The sequence below is a fragment of the Neolamprologus multifasciatus genome, chromosome 13 (assembly GCF_963576455.1).
Source record: "Neolamprologus multifasciatus chromosome 13, fNeoMul1.2, whole genome shotgun sequence".
NCBI lineage: Eukaryota > Metazoa > Chordata > Actinopteri > Cichliformes > Cichlidae > Neolamprologus > Neolamprologus multifasciatus.
The window spans coordinates 34,384,953-34,405,587 of record NC_140451.1 but is presented as its reverse complement, the minus strand read 5'-3'; the positions used below and the strand labels follow the sequence as shown (position 1 = coordinate 34,405,587).

At 47.7% G+C, this 20,635-nt stretch overlaps 1 protein-coding gene across 1 annotated transcript; it reads left to right on the top strand.

Annotated features, from left to right (window-relative positions):
• Positions 1 to 1,146: 1,146 nt before the first annotated feature.
• Positions 1,147 to 19,442, top strand: qkib (QKI, KH domain containing, RNA binding b). The gene is made up of 6 exons (XM_085181915.1): positions 1,147 to 1,534; positions 7,103 to 7,239; positions 7,444 to 7,560; positions 10,163 to 10,306; positions 15,574 to 15,661; positions 15,858 to 19,442. Exons 1-6 carry the CDS (start codon positions 1,405 to 1,407, stop codon positions 16,262 to 16,264), a joined length of 1,023 nt encoding a protein of 340 aa, XP_085038041.1. The 5' UTR covers positions 1,147 to 1,404; the 3' UTR covers positions 16,265 to 19,442.
• Positions 19,443 to 20,635: the final 1,193 nt, after the last annotated feature.

Genomic DNA, 20,635 nt, shown 5'->3' with positions numbered 1-20,635 from the left:
CAGCTAATGACCAGGACATGTGTGCAGGTAACAAAGGACAGGTAATGTACCGGCACCATGTTTCCACAGAACAACTGACCCACGTGTCCATGATAAGCTAACACTCCTGTGTTTTGTAGACTACAGTGTCGGCTATTCACCTACTTACTGGTTTCTGTTGCCTCAGTGTGCGCTCCCAGTTACTTCCTGTTTCTCACAGCTCAAGTGTAAAAACATGTCGGGGCTCTTTGCGAGCTGGTTCCCGCCTCGTATCCAGCACGCTCTGCCATCAGGGGCGATCACTGGTTAATGGTCATCATGTGACAGATGCAAGAAAGATCCTTTAATTTAGCAGAACTGTGATTAAAAGTTAAATATTATTGTTGAGGAGCACAGGCAGGACGCCACACACACAGAAACCCTCAACAAAAGGGCCTTTGGGCCACATCAGGAAAGGGGGGGCAGGGAAAACTACTTTCAGTAACTCAGAGCTGGGAGAGCACAGGTGTCCAACTCCAGGCCTCAAGGGATGTGTTTATGATCCAACACAGCTGATTTAAACGGCTAGATGACCTCCTCAACATGTCTTGAAGTTCTCCAGAGGCCTGGTAACGAACTCATCAGCTGATTCATTTGTGCTGACCCTATAAGAGCTGCAGGCCCTCGAGGCCTGGAGTTGGAAACCCCTCAGGTGTACAGGTGAGCACAATGGTGAGGATGCCTTAATTACAGGAAGTAAACACCTCCTCATGGAGGTGACGGATCAACCCTTAAACTCTCCATGAGCTGCTCTGAGGAGCAGCTGCACCTCCTCCTCTTCATCACGCTTCTCCTCTTCATTTCCCTCCTGCTCTTCATCACCCAAACCGGTTTTCAGCCAAACTCACAAAGAAGAAAAGTTTTTGTTTTCCCCTCCTTTGTTCTTCTGTGAGTGCCAGGCTCTGGAGAGGAGGCGGGTGATGAAGAGGGAGAGGAAGAGGAGGAGGCGCACAGACTCATTTCCATGTGAAGAAAAACTCAGAAACCATTAAAACCAATTAAACTATTTAGAGGGACGCGTTCAAACGGAGCAGCTTTATTGACAGTGACGCCTGGGAACAAAATACCACACACACGTTAGTTAGTTAGTTATTTAGTTATTTAGTTAGTTAGTTAGAGTTTTATTTTGAAGCCCCCTCCCCGTGTGCGCGCCGGGCGGAGCGGAGGCTCAGAGCCGCTGCTGGCCGACACACAGCGCTGTTCTGCGCGGAGCGGAGGCTCAGAGCCGGGCAAAGCCGAAGCAGCTGCAGCGTTAAACCCGGACTCGGAGCCGAGCGTGCGGGACTCAAGGCGCCTCCGGGTCTGGAGCGGGTCTGGATTCATGCTGATGCCGTGCAGTCCGCTGCGGTCCGGATCCGTGTAGTTCGGCGGGTCGTGGTGGGGAGGATGGAGGGGAAGGAGAAGCCCAGACCCGGTCCGGATTACCTGATGCAACTCATGAACGACAAGAAGCTGATGAGCGGTCTGCCGAACTTCTGCGGAATCTTCCAGCACCTGGAGAGGCTCCTGGACGAAGGTGAGACCCGCACGCGCGAGAGGGTTTAAATCAAAGTTTACTGAAACCATCCGGATACTTTTTCTTTTAAAACTTCTACAAGTTAAAGTGCTGGCAGTACTACATGTACTGCAGTAAGTACTGTCAGAGAGTGTTTTCAGAGTAAAAGTACTGTCTGAAGCATACTCGAGTATCATACTTTACTGATCATGGATTTTAATAACTGATCATCATTTATTGATTTCATTGATCAGAAAGATTAAACAACAAATGGGTGAGCTGGCACGTTTAACCCCACCCACAATTTTCACTAATCAGTAGGAATCCAACTGAGTCACTTTACAGCCTCATTGCATTATTGGGGGCGTGGCCTCTGACTGACAGGTGGATGGGACACAGGCGGCTCTTGTTGCTGTTTGCTAGCTTCTCCTGAACTGGACCTCGGCTGTGTTTGTGCTGTTGGAGCCTTCTGGGCTGCTGTGAGGTTATTGTGGTCATGTGACTGCTGACATTATGTGACAGCGAGGTGGAGGAATGAGAACATCTGGTTCAATTTGTGTGCGCACAGATGTTTTCTGCAGGCGTGAATAAAGTTTCACAGTTTGAGAAGGACTGAAATACAAGAAGCTCGTGGTCAGTGAGGGTCGATTGATCTGCAGACCGATGCAGCAGACGTCCACCTGTGTCACATTAGCTCACCTGTGTCTCTGTCAGGTGATCTGCTTTTCCATGAAGTTCATACTTTGAGCACGCTAAGGCTAGCCGGCTAGCTGTAAGTTAGCCACACATGCCCAGATGAGCTTTGCTATCACTACACTGACACTCAGGTGTGCAGGATATAGACACGTCTGTGCAGCAGAAGAGAAGCTCTTTTTATACCCAGTCATGAGACCGACCTGCTGCCCGCTCACCTGATTGGCTGCTAAACACCAAACTTTTTGGAGACAATTCAAATATATCTGATATTTGTTTTAAAATGGTGAAATGATTTCAGTTTAAACACTTGATTTCTATAGGTAATGAAATATGACTCAATATTCTGCTTACTCATTTTCTCAGCGAGTGAGCTTTTTCAGAGCCGGGTTGTAGATGCTAGGGTTAGACTGCATTTCACTAGATGGCCACAGGGGGCATTTACCTAATAAACACTTAATAACAGTTAGGTTAGTTTACAGTAGAGTCCTGTGAACTCGCACCAACATGTCCAACGTGTCAGGTGTGTTGTTTACCTGTGAGTTACTGATGTAGAAAGTGCGCTGTGATAGGACGGCTAGACCTGACGCTAGGGAGAATTGTGGCATGTGTCTGAACCCTGCTTTTCCAACAGCACCTGAACACACCACAGTATGAAACCTTACTGCTCTTTATTTCTGTCCTCTGTGTGCATCTCAATTACACTAAGTGCAGCTATTCATCATTTAATTGGTCTAATCAATTAATTCAAAAGCTCAGATGAGGTGTGTGTGTGTTTGTGTGTGTGTGTGTGTGTGTGTGTGTGTGCCAGTCAGAGAGAGAGTAGAAAATCAATTTACCCAGAATCCCCTCCGGCTGGCGTCCCTGCTGTAACAGCCTCAGACAGTAGAACCACTAGTGCCAGTGTGTGTGTGTCTTTGTGAGGACATCACATTTAACCATTGTAGAGAGGACGTTCCTGCCTGTTGGGTCTCTGTGTTGGCTCCTCAGTGTAAGATGATCCTTTGAAGACCTCTGTGATGGTTCACGTTGGAATCAGGGCGACGATGAGGGTGAGGAAGAGACCATGGAGGACATGGTGCTTATACGATAACCTTTCATGGCTGGTGATCTCCTCGCCTGCGCCATGACTCGGGGCGTTGGCGTTGAAGTGAATGTTGTAGGCGGACTGAAAGCAGGTTGGTTTATGTTGGAGGTGTGTCCTGAGCAGAGATGTAATCTGATTACTTTTTTCAAGTAACGAGTAAAGTAAGGGATTACTATTGCAAAAACGGTAATTAGATTACTGTTACTTTCCCGTAGGAACGCTGCGTTACTGCGTTACTAAAACCATGATTTTTTTGCGAGAATGTCTCATGACAGTGACGTAAGCGAGTGCGACGTTCGTGACAACAGCTGTGTGCAGATCAACAGTGGATCATATATCGTGCAAAGACACACTTATCGTTGAATATTGTGAGGTGAAATAAAAATAACTACAGCAGTGGGTGAGTGTCTGGAGAGATGTACTGACCATAAAGGGCCTCGGCGCAGATGCTGCAGCTGGTTTGAGAACGTGCGAGCGTGTGGGTGGAATATATGGGGCGATCGTGGCTCAAGAGTTGGGTGTTCGTCTTGTAATCGGAAGGTTGCTGGTTCGAGCCCCGGCTCAGACAGTGACGGTCGTTGTGTCCTTGGGTAAGACACTTCACCCGTTGCCTACTGGTGGTGGTCAGAGGGCCCGGTGGCGCCAGTGTCCGGCAGCCTCGCCTCTGTCAGTGTGGCTACACTGTAGCTGCCATCACCAGTGTGTGAATGTGTGGATGACTGGATGTGTAAAGCGCTTTTACAGGCCATTTACCATATCGAGTGCAGAGAGAGTATGAGCGTGCAGCGTTTAAAGCGTGGAAGTACTGACCTTACTTTGAGTTTGATTCCATAAAAAGTGACAAAAACATTAGTGTCCGTTGTGCGTGGGAAGAAAACTTCTTTTTACAGCGAAAAAACCCCTAAACAAGCTCCGAGTCTATACTGTGTATTTTGTTGTACAGTTATTTTATTTTCAACTTTAATTTATATATTTTATCTTATTCTTTCCCAGTTAAATTTACCCTTCATTGTAATTTGTGTTGTACAGTTATCTCATTTTTAACTTAATTTTTTAATTTTATTTAATTTTATTCCTTCCAAGTTAAATTTACCCTTTTTAATTTTCATATTTATTTCCTATCTTATTCATAGCCTTTTCTTTAGGTCACGAGCAGTTGTGTAAGCATTTCACTGCATATCGTACTGTGTATGACTGTATGTGACAAATAAAAGTTGAATTTGAATTTGAATTTAGCTACGACGTAATGGGAAACACAGAGAAACTCGCGGATTCTTCCACTGACCGCTGCACACCTGCACCAGGGTAACCCTCCGCCTACCCCACTCCTGCTTTACAGGTGAAAATAGAGCAACAGGACCGCTAGTCTTTGACTTTATTTATTTTCTGCTGTGTTTTACTTGCATCCATTTGAAAGACTGAGTGTAAACACAAAAAATATTATTTTATGTGCTGGAATGTGCAGAAAATAGGTTTAAATGTTAAACTAATTTCTTCCAGTCAGAGAATGTTGCAGATAATTAAATGTTTGCTTGATGCATAAAGTTAAAAGATTAAAACTAATAAAACAAGTTTTAAAAAGAGACTTTTCCATTTGATTACATTTTGTATGATGATTATGTAGAAAAAGTAGAATTGGGCTGAAAGATCTATCACTTTATCACCTATTCAGGTTGTAAATCGTGTTTTTAAAAAGTAACTAACTAAGTAATTAATTACTTTTGAAAATAAGTAATCAGTAAAGTAACGGGATTACTTTTTTCAAGTAACTTGACCAACACTGGTCCTGAGGGCGGGTTGCCTGCTCCCATGTTGCTGGTTATTGTGGCCGTGATGCTGCAGGAGCTGCAGACTGTGAGGAGCTCACCTGATGTGATGGAAAGTCTCTGATGCTAACCAGCAGGTTAGTGTGTTTCTAACCTGCTGAGGAGATGCTCAGGTGTTTCCTACCTGTGCAGCTGCTTGTTTCCTGCTCACAGACGTCTGCTGCAAACAGCCGTCTGACACGAGGATGAACTCAGAACTCAGAGTTGCACGCACGCACGCACGTGGCCTCAGGATTACAGCAGGAAATTGATTGGATGCTGGATATTTCAAACTCTGACAAATGACTGAACTCATCAGAGAGGAGAGAGGGAAGGTTGTAATAACGGACCATAAATCATCCTGGCAGTTTAATCATAACACACACACACACAGGTGGATCCAGGCCTGAAACAAACCAGTGCTGAGCACTCACACGGATCATTAAGGGTCCGTCCTGAAGACAGGATGGGACATTTGGGGGGGGGGGGGCTCATTTTTACTCCTAGCTCCTGATTGGCTGACGGTGAGGGCTGTTTTGTTGCTCTGAATCACCACACAGACAGCTTCATAAAGTCTCCCAGCATGCATTGCGAGGGAGAAATAAATCTTACCGGGGTGGTGGTCAGTATACGATGTGCGATCACCATGGAAACAGTTACCTGGGATACTGCAACTTCCTGTGAAAGCTGCACTGGTTTCACGTCCTTACTTGCTGCTGTTTCAAGACAGAAACAAAGAGCTGAGCTTAAACACACGTTCAACGCCACATGTTAAACCAACATGCTAAAAACATGCACATGGAAGAGTACAGAAGCAACAGGAGCCCTGAGGAACCCCACAGCTAGAAAACACAGAGTTTAGCTGGTTTCTAACTACAGACCTCTCCAAAGGTCTGCTGGTCTGCGTGTGCAGGGTGATGTCAAAGGATTGTTGTCACATGTTGTTTTGCTTTTTTGCTGTATTTGTAACCAGACATGTCCCAGTGTTAAAAGTGATCACAGTGATAAAGCTGCGGCTCTGTAAAGGAGACAGGACCGAGAACACCAAGCGTCATAACAGCAGTGAAGGTGGATGGTGGTCTCCACAGAGGGGGGGCCATCACATCAGCAATCAGCCGCCTGTAACGCAGTCTTCAGACCTCAGGTGGTTCGACACCAACTCACAGCTTGACCCATAACTCACATGATTACAGGGTGGGTAAGCAACTGTGAGGATGACCCCCGAGAGGACAAGTACCAGAGGTCAAAGACCCGAGACACCTCATCGCTCTGTCCAGTGAAACATTTGCAAGAACCTCCAAATGCCTTAAACTTAAGGAGTTAAGGAGTTGCAGGACCGAGAAGACCAAGAAAGCACACAGGTTAAAGTGTTCTCCTCAGCTGATCTGTGAAACATGAACTTTATTACACTCAGCTGATCAACGTGAAGGGAAGCTGACCGATGTTTGCAGGTCAGGTTATCGTCTGGCTGCTTCAAGGTTCAAACTCCACGAGAGCAGCAGTTCCACCTCCATCATCCATCACATCCATCTCACCTGCAGATACAAGAAGCTAAAGAGGACATGGGAATGACATCACGGACTCAGGTGAGAACGTCATCGTCACCTCAGGTTTCAGAGGTTCGCACGGTGATGTGTGGAAAAATATGAACACGACCTTTAAATCAGTTACACATGTAAAACCTAAATGTCTGATCAGATTTACTCCAAACACAAAGAAAAGGTGAGCAGCAAAACAAAACGCAGAGAAACAGCAGCGCCTCCTGAAAACGTGAACATGAATGGGTCTGAAGATGGCGCGCTGAAACATCGTTTTCAGTGAAGTTTAATTCCAGCTGTTTGTTTCCTCCGAGCTCCATCAGCTCCTCTTCACCTGCTGCAGGTGTTTCAGTGCTGATGGCCTGTGCGTCCCACTCACCTCTGCCACGAACTCCAAGCAGAATCAGCTTCTGATTGGCCAGACCGCAGAACAGTTTTCCACTTCCTGCGTGTGTGTGTGTTTCAGAGATCGGCCGCGTGAGGAAGGACATGTACACGGACACGCTGAACGGGTCGGAGAAGAGCGGCGAGCTGCCGGACGCCGTCGGCCCAACGGTGCAGCTGCAGGAGAAACTCTACGTCCCCGTGAAGGAGCATCCCGACGTACGTCTGTGTGTGTGGCTTTAGTGACATCATCGTGACGCACCAATAATAGTTCATTTCCTGTGTCTCCATCAGTGTTGCTCTGTTTCAAAGTTTACGACTAAGTAGATTCATTCTAACTATTTATGGCTATTTCTGAAAGAGGATTGGCTGATCAGTGCTTAGGTTGTCATGGTAACAGGCTGACCTGTGTGTGTGTGTCAGTTTAACTTTGTGGGGAGGATTCTGGGCCCTCGCGGTCTGACGGCGAAGCAGCTGGAGGCTGAAACTGGATGTAAGATCATGGTGAGAGGAAGAGGCTCCATGAGAGACAAGAAGAAGGTAACGTGCACACGCACGCACACACACACGCACGCACACACGCACGCACACACACACACACACATGCACACACACACACACACGCACACACACACACACAGCATGTCAGGTATTCGTGTCTTGTGGGGACATGTCATTAACACCATGCGTTCCTCAGCCCCTAACCATGAAAAATGAAGGCCTGACCTTGAGCCTCAGCCCCAGCTGTCACCCTGACACTAAAACCACATTTAGTCTCAAACACGCCTTCAGACTTCAGGATTTTGGTCCCCATAAGTGTAGTAAACTTCCAATCATTGGTCCCCACAAAGATATGAAAACACGCTCATGCGCACGCACACAGAAGGCATAAGATTAAATTTTTCTTCTTATATTAAAAAGTGAAAATGCCTCTTGGAACACAGGCAGAGGTCAGTCAGCAGATTTTCATTTAAAGAACAACACATATGAAAATACACATGTGGTGTAGATCTGCTGATCCAGAGACAGAACACGTGAGCATCACTCAGATGTGTTTCAACATTTAAAACAAATAAAGAGCCTTCTCTTTGTTTGAGAAGCTCAAAGAACGTGCTGCTGAGGTATGACACGTTTCCTTATCACAGAGAGTGTGCTTATGAATTTTATTCCAGATGTTAGGGTTAACTCTGTGCTTGTGTTTTATTGTGCATTTTCTGGAGGAACATTCGGTTTGATGTGTGCACAGAGATCAGTCAGGATAGAGCGTGTCAGTAGAATCAGGTCGCTCAGTGAAGTGACCGTTTATCGTTGTGAATCTGCAGGTTCTGAGTGAATCAACGAACGCTGAGCTGCGTCTTTTACTTGAACTTTAGTCCTATCACAGCAAACGTCCACTCAACACGAAACAGATACCTGCAGAAGAACATGCAGGGTCCAGTCTGAGCTCAGTGGACCAAACCAGGTCTTTCTTCATGCAGGTGCAGACTAATGTGGGATGGGCCTGATTGGAGAAATAGTTCATGTCCGAAACAGGAAGTATCTGTGGCTCCAACGAAGCCCGAAAATCTGTCGCTCTCTCAGATGGATGGTCTGTCTCTAAAACTGAGACTTTCACTGATTAGGGTTCAGTTTGAAAACTATAAAAATAAAGTCACACATCCTTCCAAAAAAGCTTTTAACTCTTCTGTTGCTTGAACTTCAGACTGAAGCCAAAAGCCCAGCTTGCATTCTGAACTTTATAAAGTTTCATTCTGCTTTGGCAGAAAGGACGGGACATTTTGGGTTAGGTCCTGTCAGACTGAAGGAAGACTTGTGACATGAATTTGTCTTTAGCTTGGGATTTTAAATACAACTCCAAACAGGATGTTGTGTCAGAAAGTTTGTCTGCCAACTTTCAGGAAGAGCTGAGCCTCTAAAATAAGAGCTGACGAGCTGCTTCCTGTGAAAGCTCTGAGTCTGCAGAAGCAGCCGAGTCACACGGTCTCCTCAGGATTAAGACTCTGAATGATTCACCGTGAAGAAACTATTTCAGACATTTCAGGTCAAACTGCTGAAAAAACATGCGTGTTTGTGTTTCTGCGTGTGACGCTGACAAGGTTAGCCACCCGCTACGCTAACAGAGATACATGAGACAGGCATAGCAACAGTTCAACACAAACCAGATGGAGCTAGAGGGGAGGGAGGACAATGAATGAGGGGGTGTTGGTTTTGCACTGATGTCGTGCTGAAACTCATACAGCTTTTGTTAAAACCACTCATCTGTGCAAGAAAACGATCGTCCAATCATCTGCCGATCCTCTGCTAACTCAGCAGACTTCCTGCTAACACGCTAACAGGCTGAACGCCAGCAGAAGATCGCAATATAGAGCATGCTGTAGGTATTACCGGTACTGTGCTGCAGTGGTTTGTATCATATCTATCTAATAGACTCCAGTTCGTGCATGTAAATGGAGAGTCCTCTTCACACACTGAGGTTAATTATGGCGTTCCACAGGGTTCAGTGCTAGGACCAATTCTGTTTACATTATACATGCTTCCCTTAGGCAGCATCATTAGAAGACATAGCATACATTTACACTGCTATGCAGATGACACCCAGCTCTATCTGTCCATGAAGCCAGATAACACACACCAATGAGTTAAAAAGTGTAACTAATTAGTTAAACTTTGACCAGGACATGTCCTTCAACGCACATATTAAACAAATATGTAAGACTGCGTTCTTCCATTTGTGCAACATCTCTAAAATTAGAAATATCCTGTCTCAGAGTGACGCTGAAAAACTAGTTCATGCATTTATTACTTCCAGGCTGGAAAACTGCAATTCATTATTATCAGGAAGTCCAAAAAACTCCCTGAAAAGCCTTCAGCTAATCTCAGTTTTTTAACCTTATAATATAAAGTACCTTGAGGTGACTGTTGTTGTGATCTGGTGGCTCACTTATAGTTCCTAGGGTATTTAAAAGTAGAATGGGACACAGACCTTTAGCTTTGAGGCCCCTCTTCTGAGCACTACAGACAGTGAATGTAAAACAAACTAACTCCCTGGATGCATTTCACCAAAGTCAGTCAATTGTGAACACTAGACAGCATGTGAATATTTACTACTTGTCTCTGTCTTCACTCATGTCTCCACCTGCAGGAAGACCAGAACCGAGGGAAGCCAAACTGGGAGCACCTGAACGAGGACCTTCATGTCCTCATCACGGTGGAAGACGCCCAGAACCGAGCCGACATCAAACTCAAACGAGCTGTAGATGAAGTCACCAAGCTGCTCGTGCCTGCTGTGAGTCCCCTGACCTCTGACCTGTGTGTGTTTTTGTGAGGACAAAGTTCTACATATCCAGGCTTTCTTCAAGTTTGCTGGCTCAATGAACTCTAAAACTTGCTAATTATCAACTTTTTCTGATAAGCTGGGATCTCTATTAGCGCCAGGTGCTCTGACCAGAGACATTAAAGGTCTATGATGATGATGAAACCTGTAAAGAGGTGGACCCCTCAGAGGTGGAGCAGCAGAAACTGGTTAATCCGCTGATTTGTGAGAGGTGTGAAATAAAGGTTTGAATGGCAGGATGTTGCTCTGAGCGCGCTCAGCGCTGCTGTTTGTTTCCTAGGTGACAGCTTCACATCACAGCTGTGAAACGTGACAGCTTCCTGTCCCACAGCCTGATGAAGGGCACGTGAGATCAGAGGGAACGAATGTGATTGGTTGAAAAGGCGTTCATGTTTCATGATCACATGAAAGGTAAATGGCCTGTATGTGTACAGCGCTTTTAGTCCCTAAGGACCCCAAAGCGCTTTACACATCCTTCACGCACGCATTCACACACTGGTGATGGCAGCTACATTGTAGCCACAGCCACCCTGGGGCGCACTGACAGAGGCGAGGCTGCCGGACACTGGCACCACCGGGCCCTCTGACCACCACCAGTAGGCAACGGGTGCTTGCCCAAGGACACAACGACCGAGACTGTCCAAGCCGGGGCTTGAAACCAGCAACCTTCCGATTACAAGACGAACTCCCAACTCTTGAGCCACGATCGTGAACACGTGCACTTTCAGTCTGATCTGCTGGAGCTTCTTCAGGAACATGCTGCACACAGAGAACCTCTCACTCTGAAAACATGCTGCATTAAAGAATCAGAGGAAACTCTGAGCCTCACCTGGTGATGCTCAGCATCAGTCACCATGGTGATTCGGCAGGTAAACGGACTCAGGTCGCTGACATCAACCTCACTCTGTGGTTTCAGCCCTTGGGCTTTAATCTTCATGTTCATGTTAGAATCACTTCTAGATTTAGGAGTGTGTGTGTGTGTGTGTGTGTGTGTGAGTGAGAGAGAGGAAGTGCAGTGATTCTGCTGATCTTCACTTCCTCCACTCTCACTTCCTTGATTTGTGCAGGGGCAGGAAGAAAAAAAACTAGGAAGTGAGTCTGGGCACCTGATGATTCTCTTTGTGTGTGTGTGTGTGAGTGTGTGTGAGTGTGTGTGTATTCTAACAGGAAGTTGGAGGGAGGCATTGACGTTAGTTTCATGTTGCAGAGACACAAAGTGGTTTAGAAGTCAGTTTGTAGTTGGAGAAAATGAAAGCTGTTAACTGACGAGCTGATTGTCTAACGAGCTCGTGGCAGGTGTGTCGTGTGTGTTTGATGTTGTGTTGTTTCCTCTCGGGAATCGGTAGAAATAATCGCCGCTGTGTGGTGGACAGCAGCGCCCCATGTGGTCTGCACAGCCCTAAGCAGGCTGGTTACTGAGCGTGCTCATAGGATACTGTAACCATCATGAGTTCAAGTCATCGTAATTTGACAAAAGTTTATTTCTGGGACTTGAATGGTCTCTAGCATATCGAGACCACACGTTATATATTCCATATATACGGGGCACGAACCCCCTTGGTCATGGGGCGTTGATAATTCTTTAAGACACTCCAGCTTGCTCGGCCACGCCCCACAGCTCACGTATATAACAGCTGTGCAGACGTGATTGTTTGATCTCCACTTGTGTTGTGCGTGTGAGCGACTTTTCTTCGAGAGTGCTGTGTGTGTGTGCATCCATCAGGAGCCTGTTTCGGCAGCCTCCCTGGGTGCTAGCCTCTCCCCTGCCCTTTCCCTTAGCTTGGTCTCCCTTAGCTGGTTTCCCTCAGCCGTGGTTCCCCTTAGCTTGGTTCCCCTTTATCTTTCCCTTGGCCCCGGTCTCCCCTAGTTGGTCTCCTGTGGCCTGGTTCCTTTGCCGATTGAGCTGGCGTCTGTGTGTGTGGCGCCTTGCCCGTGTTCCCTCGGCATCTTGCCCGCCTTGCAGGCTTCACGGCGCTGGGACCTCGCTGTGCTACGGCCGGCGAGTGAGCATTCTCCGGTCTGTTAGCCTGTCTGGCGTTGCCCGTAGCTTGGGTGCAGCCAGCAAGACTCGGCTCGTTGCTCGGCTACAGTGGGAAGGATGTCAGATTTCCAAGCATACACTTTCACCTGTCACCTGTCACCCACCTGTCCCTGGGCTGCCCCCTGCTGGTCCCCAGGCACAGTGTCGGGCAAAATGGGTCCCTTCAGCTCTTAATTAGAGCATGCCGGGTGTGAGAACTAGCCTTTCCTGAGGTCTAGTAGAGTGAACCTCAAGGTTGATGATGTCACGCAGCCACAGCGCCTCCTATCTCAGGTGCCGCTGCTGCCTGATTGGTCTGGTTGCAGGCAGTTGAGTGTGCTGCATCCCAGCATTTGTGGTCCCCTGTCCGCAGATGGTTGCTGCCATGCATGGCGGGAGTAGTTTGCGTTTGGCCCCTCCCTCAATAGCCCTGTCCCTGGTCTCTCTGGACGCCCCTTCGGGCCCTCCCTGGGCAGGACAGCATGCCCTAACAGGGGCGTGAGGGTAACTGATGCCCTGCTGGCGGCCATTTCGTCGCTCCCTCTACAGGGATGGAGCTTGACACGTCAGCTGCAGGCAGGCTGGGGACATGGAGAGCCCTCCCCAATCCTGTGCCTCTTGGGCTAAAATGGAGATGATGGCTGCAGCGTTGCCTCCCATGGCCCCGCCTCTGTGAGGCCTGTGCCGATGGGACTGCCTGTCTACCCTGTGGCCACCCTCACTGTGCTGAGGGGCCTATGCAGGGATGTGGAGATGGCAGTGTTCAGGTGAGGCGGGGAGGACTCGGAGCCTAGGTTCAGCTGTCCTCCAGCCACCCTCCTGCTTCCTGACATCCTTTGAGTTGGGCATAGTGGCCAGCTCCGCTGCAGGCATGGACCAGCAGTTGACAATTCTCCAGCCTGCGGCGCTGGCTCGGTCTAGTGCGTTGCCCCTGTGTCACAGGTCACACGGCCATCAGGTGCCCGCTCAGTGAGCTGACACTTCCCGACTGTCTGCAGGTGTCTTGTCGGGCCCACTCTTGCTTCCCATCTGGAGCGTCGTCTGCATATCGTGGGTTTCTGTCATGGCAATAGCCAGCTGCCGTGCTCAAGTGGCTCGGTAGGCTGTGTTTTCCTGGCGTATTGCCCGCATTCGCTGGCTTACACGCCGGTTGGACCTCGCTGCGGCGAGTGAGAATTCTCCAGCCTAGTGTAGCCAGTTTCTGTCTGGCGTGTTTGCCCCGCAGTGCGCCGTTCACACAACCAGCGGGGCTCCTGTCATTGCTCGAGCGGAGCGGCTTCTCAGCTCTGACTGCAGCTTGAGCCGCTGCTGCTGCAGCTGCATGCTGTTTTCCCCTGCCGTCTTGCCCAAGCTTCGCCGGTTCCACACCAGTTGGACCTCGCTGTCTGATGTGTCAGCCAGTGAGTAAATGTTCTCCAGCCTGTAGGGCCGACCGTGCACGAGTAGCGAGTTCGCCCCTGCTGCGACAGCACTTAGCAGACACCCGGCCCTGGGGTGGACCTCGGGTTGTGTTCCACACTTGGGCTTCGGCTGGCTGTACCGCCAGCCCCCTCACCACTCTGCAGATGGCACAGGGTGGTGTTGCAGCTTGGGGACGGACCCTTTGGGTCACGTCCCTACTTCAGCCCTCTGCTTTCAGTGGCCGTGCTGACGCTGCGGGCTGCGTTCCCCTGGCACATTGCCCGCGGTTCACCGGCTTACGCTCCAGCAGCACTGGCTCCCTGTCTGGCATTGCCCACTTCTTGCTGGGTTGCGTGTCCAGTAGGGTCCCCACTCAGTGGCTCGGTGAGCGACGCTTCCTCTCCTCACTGTGCTCCTAAGATTTCAGGTTCAGGCCCTGTGCACCCCAGGCTCCAGCTAGAGATCATGTGGAGCGCGTGCACACAGGCTCATTGTAGCTGACTGCCTGTGCTTTCTGGCCTGCTAACCACGTGCCGCGGGTTTACATGTTTGTCAGACCTCGCTGTGTCTGACACGGCCTGTGAGTGAGAGCTCTGCAGCCTGCAAAGCTGGCTCCCTATCTGGTGCCTTTGTGTCACGGGCTTACACGGCCAGCACGGACCTGCTCAGTGAGCTGGGACTTTATGACTGACCTCGAGTGTCTTGTTTGAGTTCACTCTTGAGGCTCATCTGTCAGCACGTGGTGACGGTGCTGGGGGTGGACCTTCGGGTCATCGCCTCGCTCAGCCCTCCACTTCAGCAGGCTAGGCTACCAGCCCCCCTCCCTGTCTGTCGACAGCACGGGGGGGCTTCGGCTCTGTGGATGGACAGGTCTCATCCCTAGCTCGACCTGCCACTGTAGGCTGTGCTTCCCTGGCGTGGTGCCCGCTTCACCTGTAGCGCCGACTCTGTCTGGCATTGCCCGCATGTCGTAGGCCTATGCGACGAGTTGGATCCTACTTGGCAGCTCAGTGTGCTGCGCTCCCTGGCAGTCTGCCTCGCGGTCCTGGGCTGACCTTGAGCGGCCGATCACTTACGGTCCTGCGTCTTGCACAACCGGTTCAGGCCAATCTGGCATCTGCAGACTGCTGCCTCCACCCCCTATCTTGGCCTTCACGTCTGGCGAAGCCCTGACCGGGGTGGTCTGCTTATGTACTTTGTCAATGGTCCATTGGCACCTTCATTCTCAGCGGTTCCGTTGCACGGTCTCCTCGCGGGGTGTCTTACAGAGTTACCCCGTACATACGGAATATGTAACAGTGTGCAGAGATAGTCCCCATATACCAGGGAACGTACGGTTACTGTGTAACCTCGGTTCTCTTAGTGAGAACCACCATCAGGCCGCTCGGAGACACGTTCCAATCAAACTATCACCGGTGTCACGTCTGCACATCTGTTTTATACGTGAGCTGTGGGGTGTAGCCGGGCGAGCCGGATTGTTTTAATCCACACGCCACGACCAAGTGGGGTCGTGGCGTGTGGATATAAGTAACGGTGTGGAGAGAGACCAGGTTACATAGTAGCCGTACGATCTTTGTGATCATTTACTGATGTTTGGATATTTTACAGATTGTTTTATACAACATGAATCTTTCTGTAGTGGCTGATTTCAGATTCGTTTTAAATGTATTTTACAGTTTTTGATACTTTTTGATACATCTGATACTTTCAGGCTGAATGAAACTCTGTGTGAACTGCAGTGTGTCGGTTCTGCATGTTCTCACAGCACACGCGTGTCTGAAAGTCGTGTCTGTTTCAGGCAGAGGGCGAGGACAGTCTGAAGAAGATGCAGCTGATGGAGTTGGCCATCCTGAACGGGACGTACAGAGACGCCAGCATCAAAACCTGTAAGAGACAGACTGGCCAATCAGACACAGTCATTTTAAACATGAATCATTTGTGCCAAATTTATTGGTTAAAATGAAAAACGTGACGCATGCAGTGTTTTAGATTCACACCGTTTGATTTTGTCTTTTTACAGCAAGCATACTAAAACTCCTCCCCTTTTTATAAACCCTCCCCTTTCCTGTTACCCGTACCCAGCATCCCTCGCCTTTTCTTTCGCAGCATCTAGCGTCTCGCAACAGGCTTCTCGTGTCCTCTCAGGCCCCGCCCCCGTACTGGCCCCGCCCACTGCCCTGCGTACACCCGCCCCCACAGGCCCCACTCTCGTGCCTCTGATTCGTCAGATCCAGACAGTGTTGCCCAATGGAACACCGGCACTGATGGCAGGGGTGGGGCCTGAGTCTGGCCTGATCTACACGACGCCATACGATTACCCGTACGCTCTGCCGGCACCAGCGTCCATCTTGGAGTACCCGCTGGACTCTGGGGGGGTGTTGGGTAAGCCCGCCCCCCCCTGTTCCTGTGAATGCTCTCCCACCCCTCACCACCACACTCATGGCCAGTGGAGCCCCGCCCCTACACTGGTCCTCCGACACGCCTCCTGAGAGACAAAACGAACGATCAAACACACGGCCTTGTGCATCCTGCTGGACGGATGAGGTCGTCGTTGCTCCATCATTATCTGCCGTTTGATTGGCTGAAAATGTTTGAACTGCCTTCTAGCACTGATGTCATGTGACCACAGCTTCCTGCATTGAAAACACGCCTCCACTTGCAGACGCTTTCAGGTCGATGCAAACACACCGATTTTTGAGAGGACGTAAAAGTTGATTCAAGTGATTTGAAAATTTGTAAACTTCAGGAAATAAAATTTCAGAGAAAAGTATTAAAAAGGTTTAAATATCAGAATAATGAGGACTTATTGTGAGAGGAAGAGCTAAATTTACACATCCAAGCATGAAATATTACCTTGGCCTTTGTGAGCCACAGTAACCAATCAAAGTGAAGCACTCAAAGGGGTGTCGCCTTTGTGATGACGTCACAGTCGTCCTGAAAGCCTCTCAGATCTCGAGTGAAATTGTCTCCCAGTGTGTGCCTTAATGCAAGTTTCTTATTGTTTTCATCACTGACCAGCGATGATGTCATGACGTACCTGTTCTGTCACGACGGACAGGTTTGTCCCCGTCCTCCAAGGGCTGATGGGGCTAAACTGCTGCTTAGCCCCGCCCTTGTGGCTGCACGCCTACCTTTCCCACGCCACAGATTCGGTTAGAGATTCACTTTGATCTGAAGTTTGTTACAGCCGTAATGCAAAACACACCTGAAAGGAGCTTTAAAAACTAAATGATTGATAAAACCCTGCTTTAACCAGACACAGCCGTGGCCGATCAAAGCTTAGATTTTTTAAATTAAAATTTCAGGAATAACTCATCACACAGAACAAGCGTGGAGTCGTGTTTTACTTGGACTCAGTCTATAATTCAACAAAACTGCTTACAGCGCCCCCTGCTGCAGGCTGTGGACGCTTTATGTCAATGAACACAGAGTTAAACGTGCCCAGCAAGAAACCAGGTGGCTTCTGGGAAACGCAGTCCTGATGTGTGACAGTGGCACAGCTGTTCACCTTTAGGCAGAACAGACAGCTCCGTGCTTTAGACGACTTACGGATCCTCTGAGGTTAATGAAAAATAACGGACTGTCTTTGAGTGAATCTTTTAACAAACCAACTTTGATCTGGGTTCACTTCAGGTCAGACTTTCAGTTAAGCTAGGGTAAGGCCTGAAACCTACAGATGTCTGTGGGTTTCATATGTTACTTTAAACATGTTACAGCGTGGATAGATGGCAGAGCTAACAGTCCTATAGCTAAGTTAGGTGTGACTCTAGAGGAGACAGTAAACAGGAAGCTTTTGCTATGACGTTTGCTAACAGAACTTACCTCTGTGCAGATCTACGTCTGAAACATCAATGACATCATGACTGATTTAACGCTGAACTTTGACCTCAGAGATGAGTGGTGATGTGACCAAAACCCTGGAGGTGACAGATTTATCAAATATTCTGGATCACTATGTGATTAAAGCCAACCAGGTGTTTCTGCTGACGGTCAGTGTAGAGCTAAAGTCTACGCCGTTGTTTCTCAAGACATGAATGTGAACATTTCTGATTTTCTCTCCAAAAAAGGGCAAAAGATCAAAATAAATAATGATTTTTTTAAGTTGTCTTATATTTCTTGAAAAAACAAAAGCCTACATGGTAAAACATTGCTAAAATATTAGCAGCTGTTGACCAATCAGGCCGCTAAATTAAATCAGCCGAGTCCCAGCTTCACTGTGAGGTCACTGCCCGCCAGAAATCAGAAACATGATTTTACTCTGTGAACTTGCAAAGATCAGAAACCTGTTGTCTGCCGGGGGGGGTTGCTACTAAAACAAACTGTAATCTGTAGTTAGAAAGTAATCAATAGGTAACACTGACACAACTAATGAAACTAATCCGATGAAATTGCACAGAAACCTGGCGTAAACCCGACCGCCACATTAACCGAGTTCATGGTCCGAACACTCAGACGTTTTATTCGCACTCGAGGATCTCTCACAGGATGTCACGTTTTCCTGTAAAACTCTTTGGTTTAAGAGATGAGCTGCAGGGTGAAGGAGACGTACAGAAAGACCTGAAAGAACCGAACTTAAAGGATCGTCCAGGTGCAGTACCACAAGGTGATCACAAGACCGTTCTCATCACGGTGTCTCCCTGGTGAAAACGCGGTAAAACTCAACGCCGAGAGATGTTGTAGACTTCACACATCAGGCTGTGATGGCCTCTCGCCTTGCTTCATCGCAAACACCGACAGGAACAGCTCGTCTTCAGAGTGAGGGACGGGAGTCCGCCCTTCTTTGGATCGAGAAAATGGTTTAATTTTGTTCTCATTTATACAAAGATCAGAACACAAACTTCCTCTTCCTAGAAGATTTAACACGGAGGACTGTGGAGGTCCAGGAGACCTTCAGGAAGTGCTCGAGCCGACAGTGATTTTTCACCTCTGACATTAATGCGTTTCATGTCGGATGTAAACGCGGTCGGTTCAGATACTTGCTCGCTCTGTTCAGGTTGCAGCGTGGGGTTAAATGAACCTTTCTGATCTGTTTAAGTTAAACATGAGGACGTTTGTGAGCGATTCAAACTTTGAGCGTTAGCGTTGGTCTGCAGCGGGTTGCATTCAGGTGTAACCAGTAAACCAGAGTGTCTGGCTGTGATGATGGAGGTCAGGTGAGGGACAGGTGTTCCTGATGAGATTTTAATCTGTATCTGATCTCTGGAACAGACCTCCTCCTCCTCCTCCTCCTCCTCCTGTGTCAGTACAGCAGATGTTCAAGAAGATTTGAAGAGAAAAATGTTCGACTTGATGAATGCATCTGACCATTCCAGACACTGTCGTGTCTTACTGTCTTTTTATTTCTATTATTTTAGTTTTATCGCCAAGAGAGAGTAGCTTTTATGTATAAAAGTATACAAATATATATGTGAGATGTAAAGAGCAGAAGTGTTTATGAAATGTGAATCTTTGCAAAGAGATGCAGTAGAAGTAAAAATCTGTAGCAGCTTTTTGGATTTATGATAAAGACGGGGCCTGTTCAGGTTTCTATGATGCTCACGTGTTTCAGCAGCACCAGCATCAAACCTGCTGTTAGGGAAATGTAGCCTTGCTTCATGACTCTCATGTTTGTTCTAAACAGAAATGATTCATTTAAAAAAAGAAATAAAAGTTTTACAGAGTAAAAAATTATTGAGTTTCTTTCATTCCTGCAGGAAGTGAACATCGTGAGTCTCCTCATATTAACCTGTCACCCACTAAACCTGCTTTGGCTCCTGCCTCATCTGGAAACGGTCTTATTTCACTCAGTTGGTCCACATCAGCACAAACGCTCTCAGGCTCTGAGTCACTTTTCAAAATAATGCTTCTTTAGGTGATCTTGAACCTCAGTGAAGCTACTCACTTCATGCCTACCTTTTTCTGAGTGGACAGTTTCAGGAAGCCTGCCGAGGGGCAGCATGAGTCCTCCTGTCATGTCTCTGTCTGAGAGTTTAGTGTCTGAAGCTTTTACCTCAGAAACCTTTAACCCACCCTTATAATGGATTGAAGAAATAACCCTGACCCTATGAGTTAATTCAGCTAAAATTTAGTCAGGGTTAAATAATTTGAACAAACTCCCTGTAGGGTTAGTTTCCCCAACAATCATGCAGAAAGTTAAAGTTGTGCTTCTTTAAATGAGACCTCAGGTGGTGACACTAGGGGCCAGATATCATCCAATCCGGTCCCACACAGGGCCGTGTGCTCAGTCCGGCTCTTCTCACTCTTTGACCAACAGCACAGCGATCCACTCCTCAAACACGGTTCTGAAGTTTGCAGGCGACACCACAGTCGTGTCTCATGACAAACCATGTACAGAGAGGAGATCCCAGTGCTGTTTATTGAACAATCTGATTGGATTTGATTGATTAGCATTCAAATATCTCAGTGAATACAGAATAAAGATCTACCACAAAGCAAGAAAGCACGAGGCTAATCAAAAGGTGTTGGCTGAAGCATTTGCTTATTACCCTTTAACAAAACATCTTTTTGCATGCAGCTCCTGTACACAGGGCTCGAAGCAAAGGACATGCTTTGTTTTATAGAGAATATCGATGGTTTTTGACATTTGTGTTTTCACATGGTTTATATGAGACTTCCAGCTCAGCTGATCATCAATCATCACTCCAAGAAATTTATTTTCACTCACTCTTTTAATTTCAATTCCATTAACCCTGATTTTAGATACATTTTTCATTTGTCTAGTGCCAAAAATAATCAATTTTGTTTTCTTTATATTTAACTTAAATATATTTATTTAAATTTATTTAACTTATTTAATTATTTATCTTCAACTGCTTAGATTTTACATTATTGATTTTGACATATTGATATCTGTCATCCAG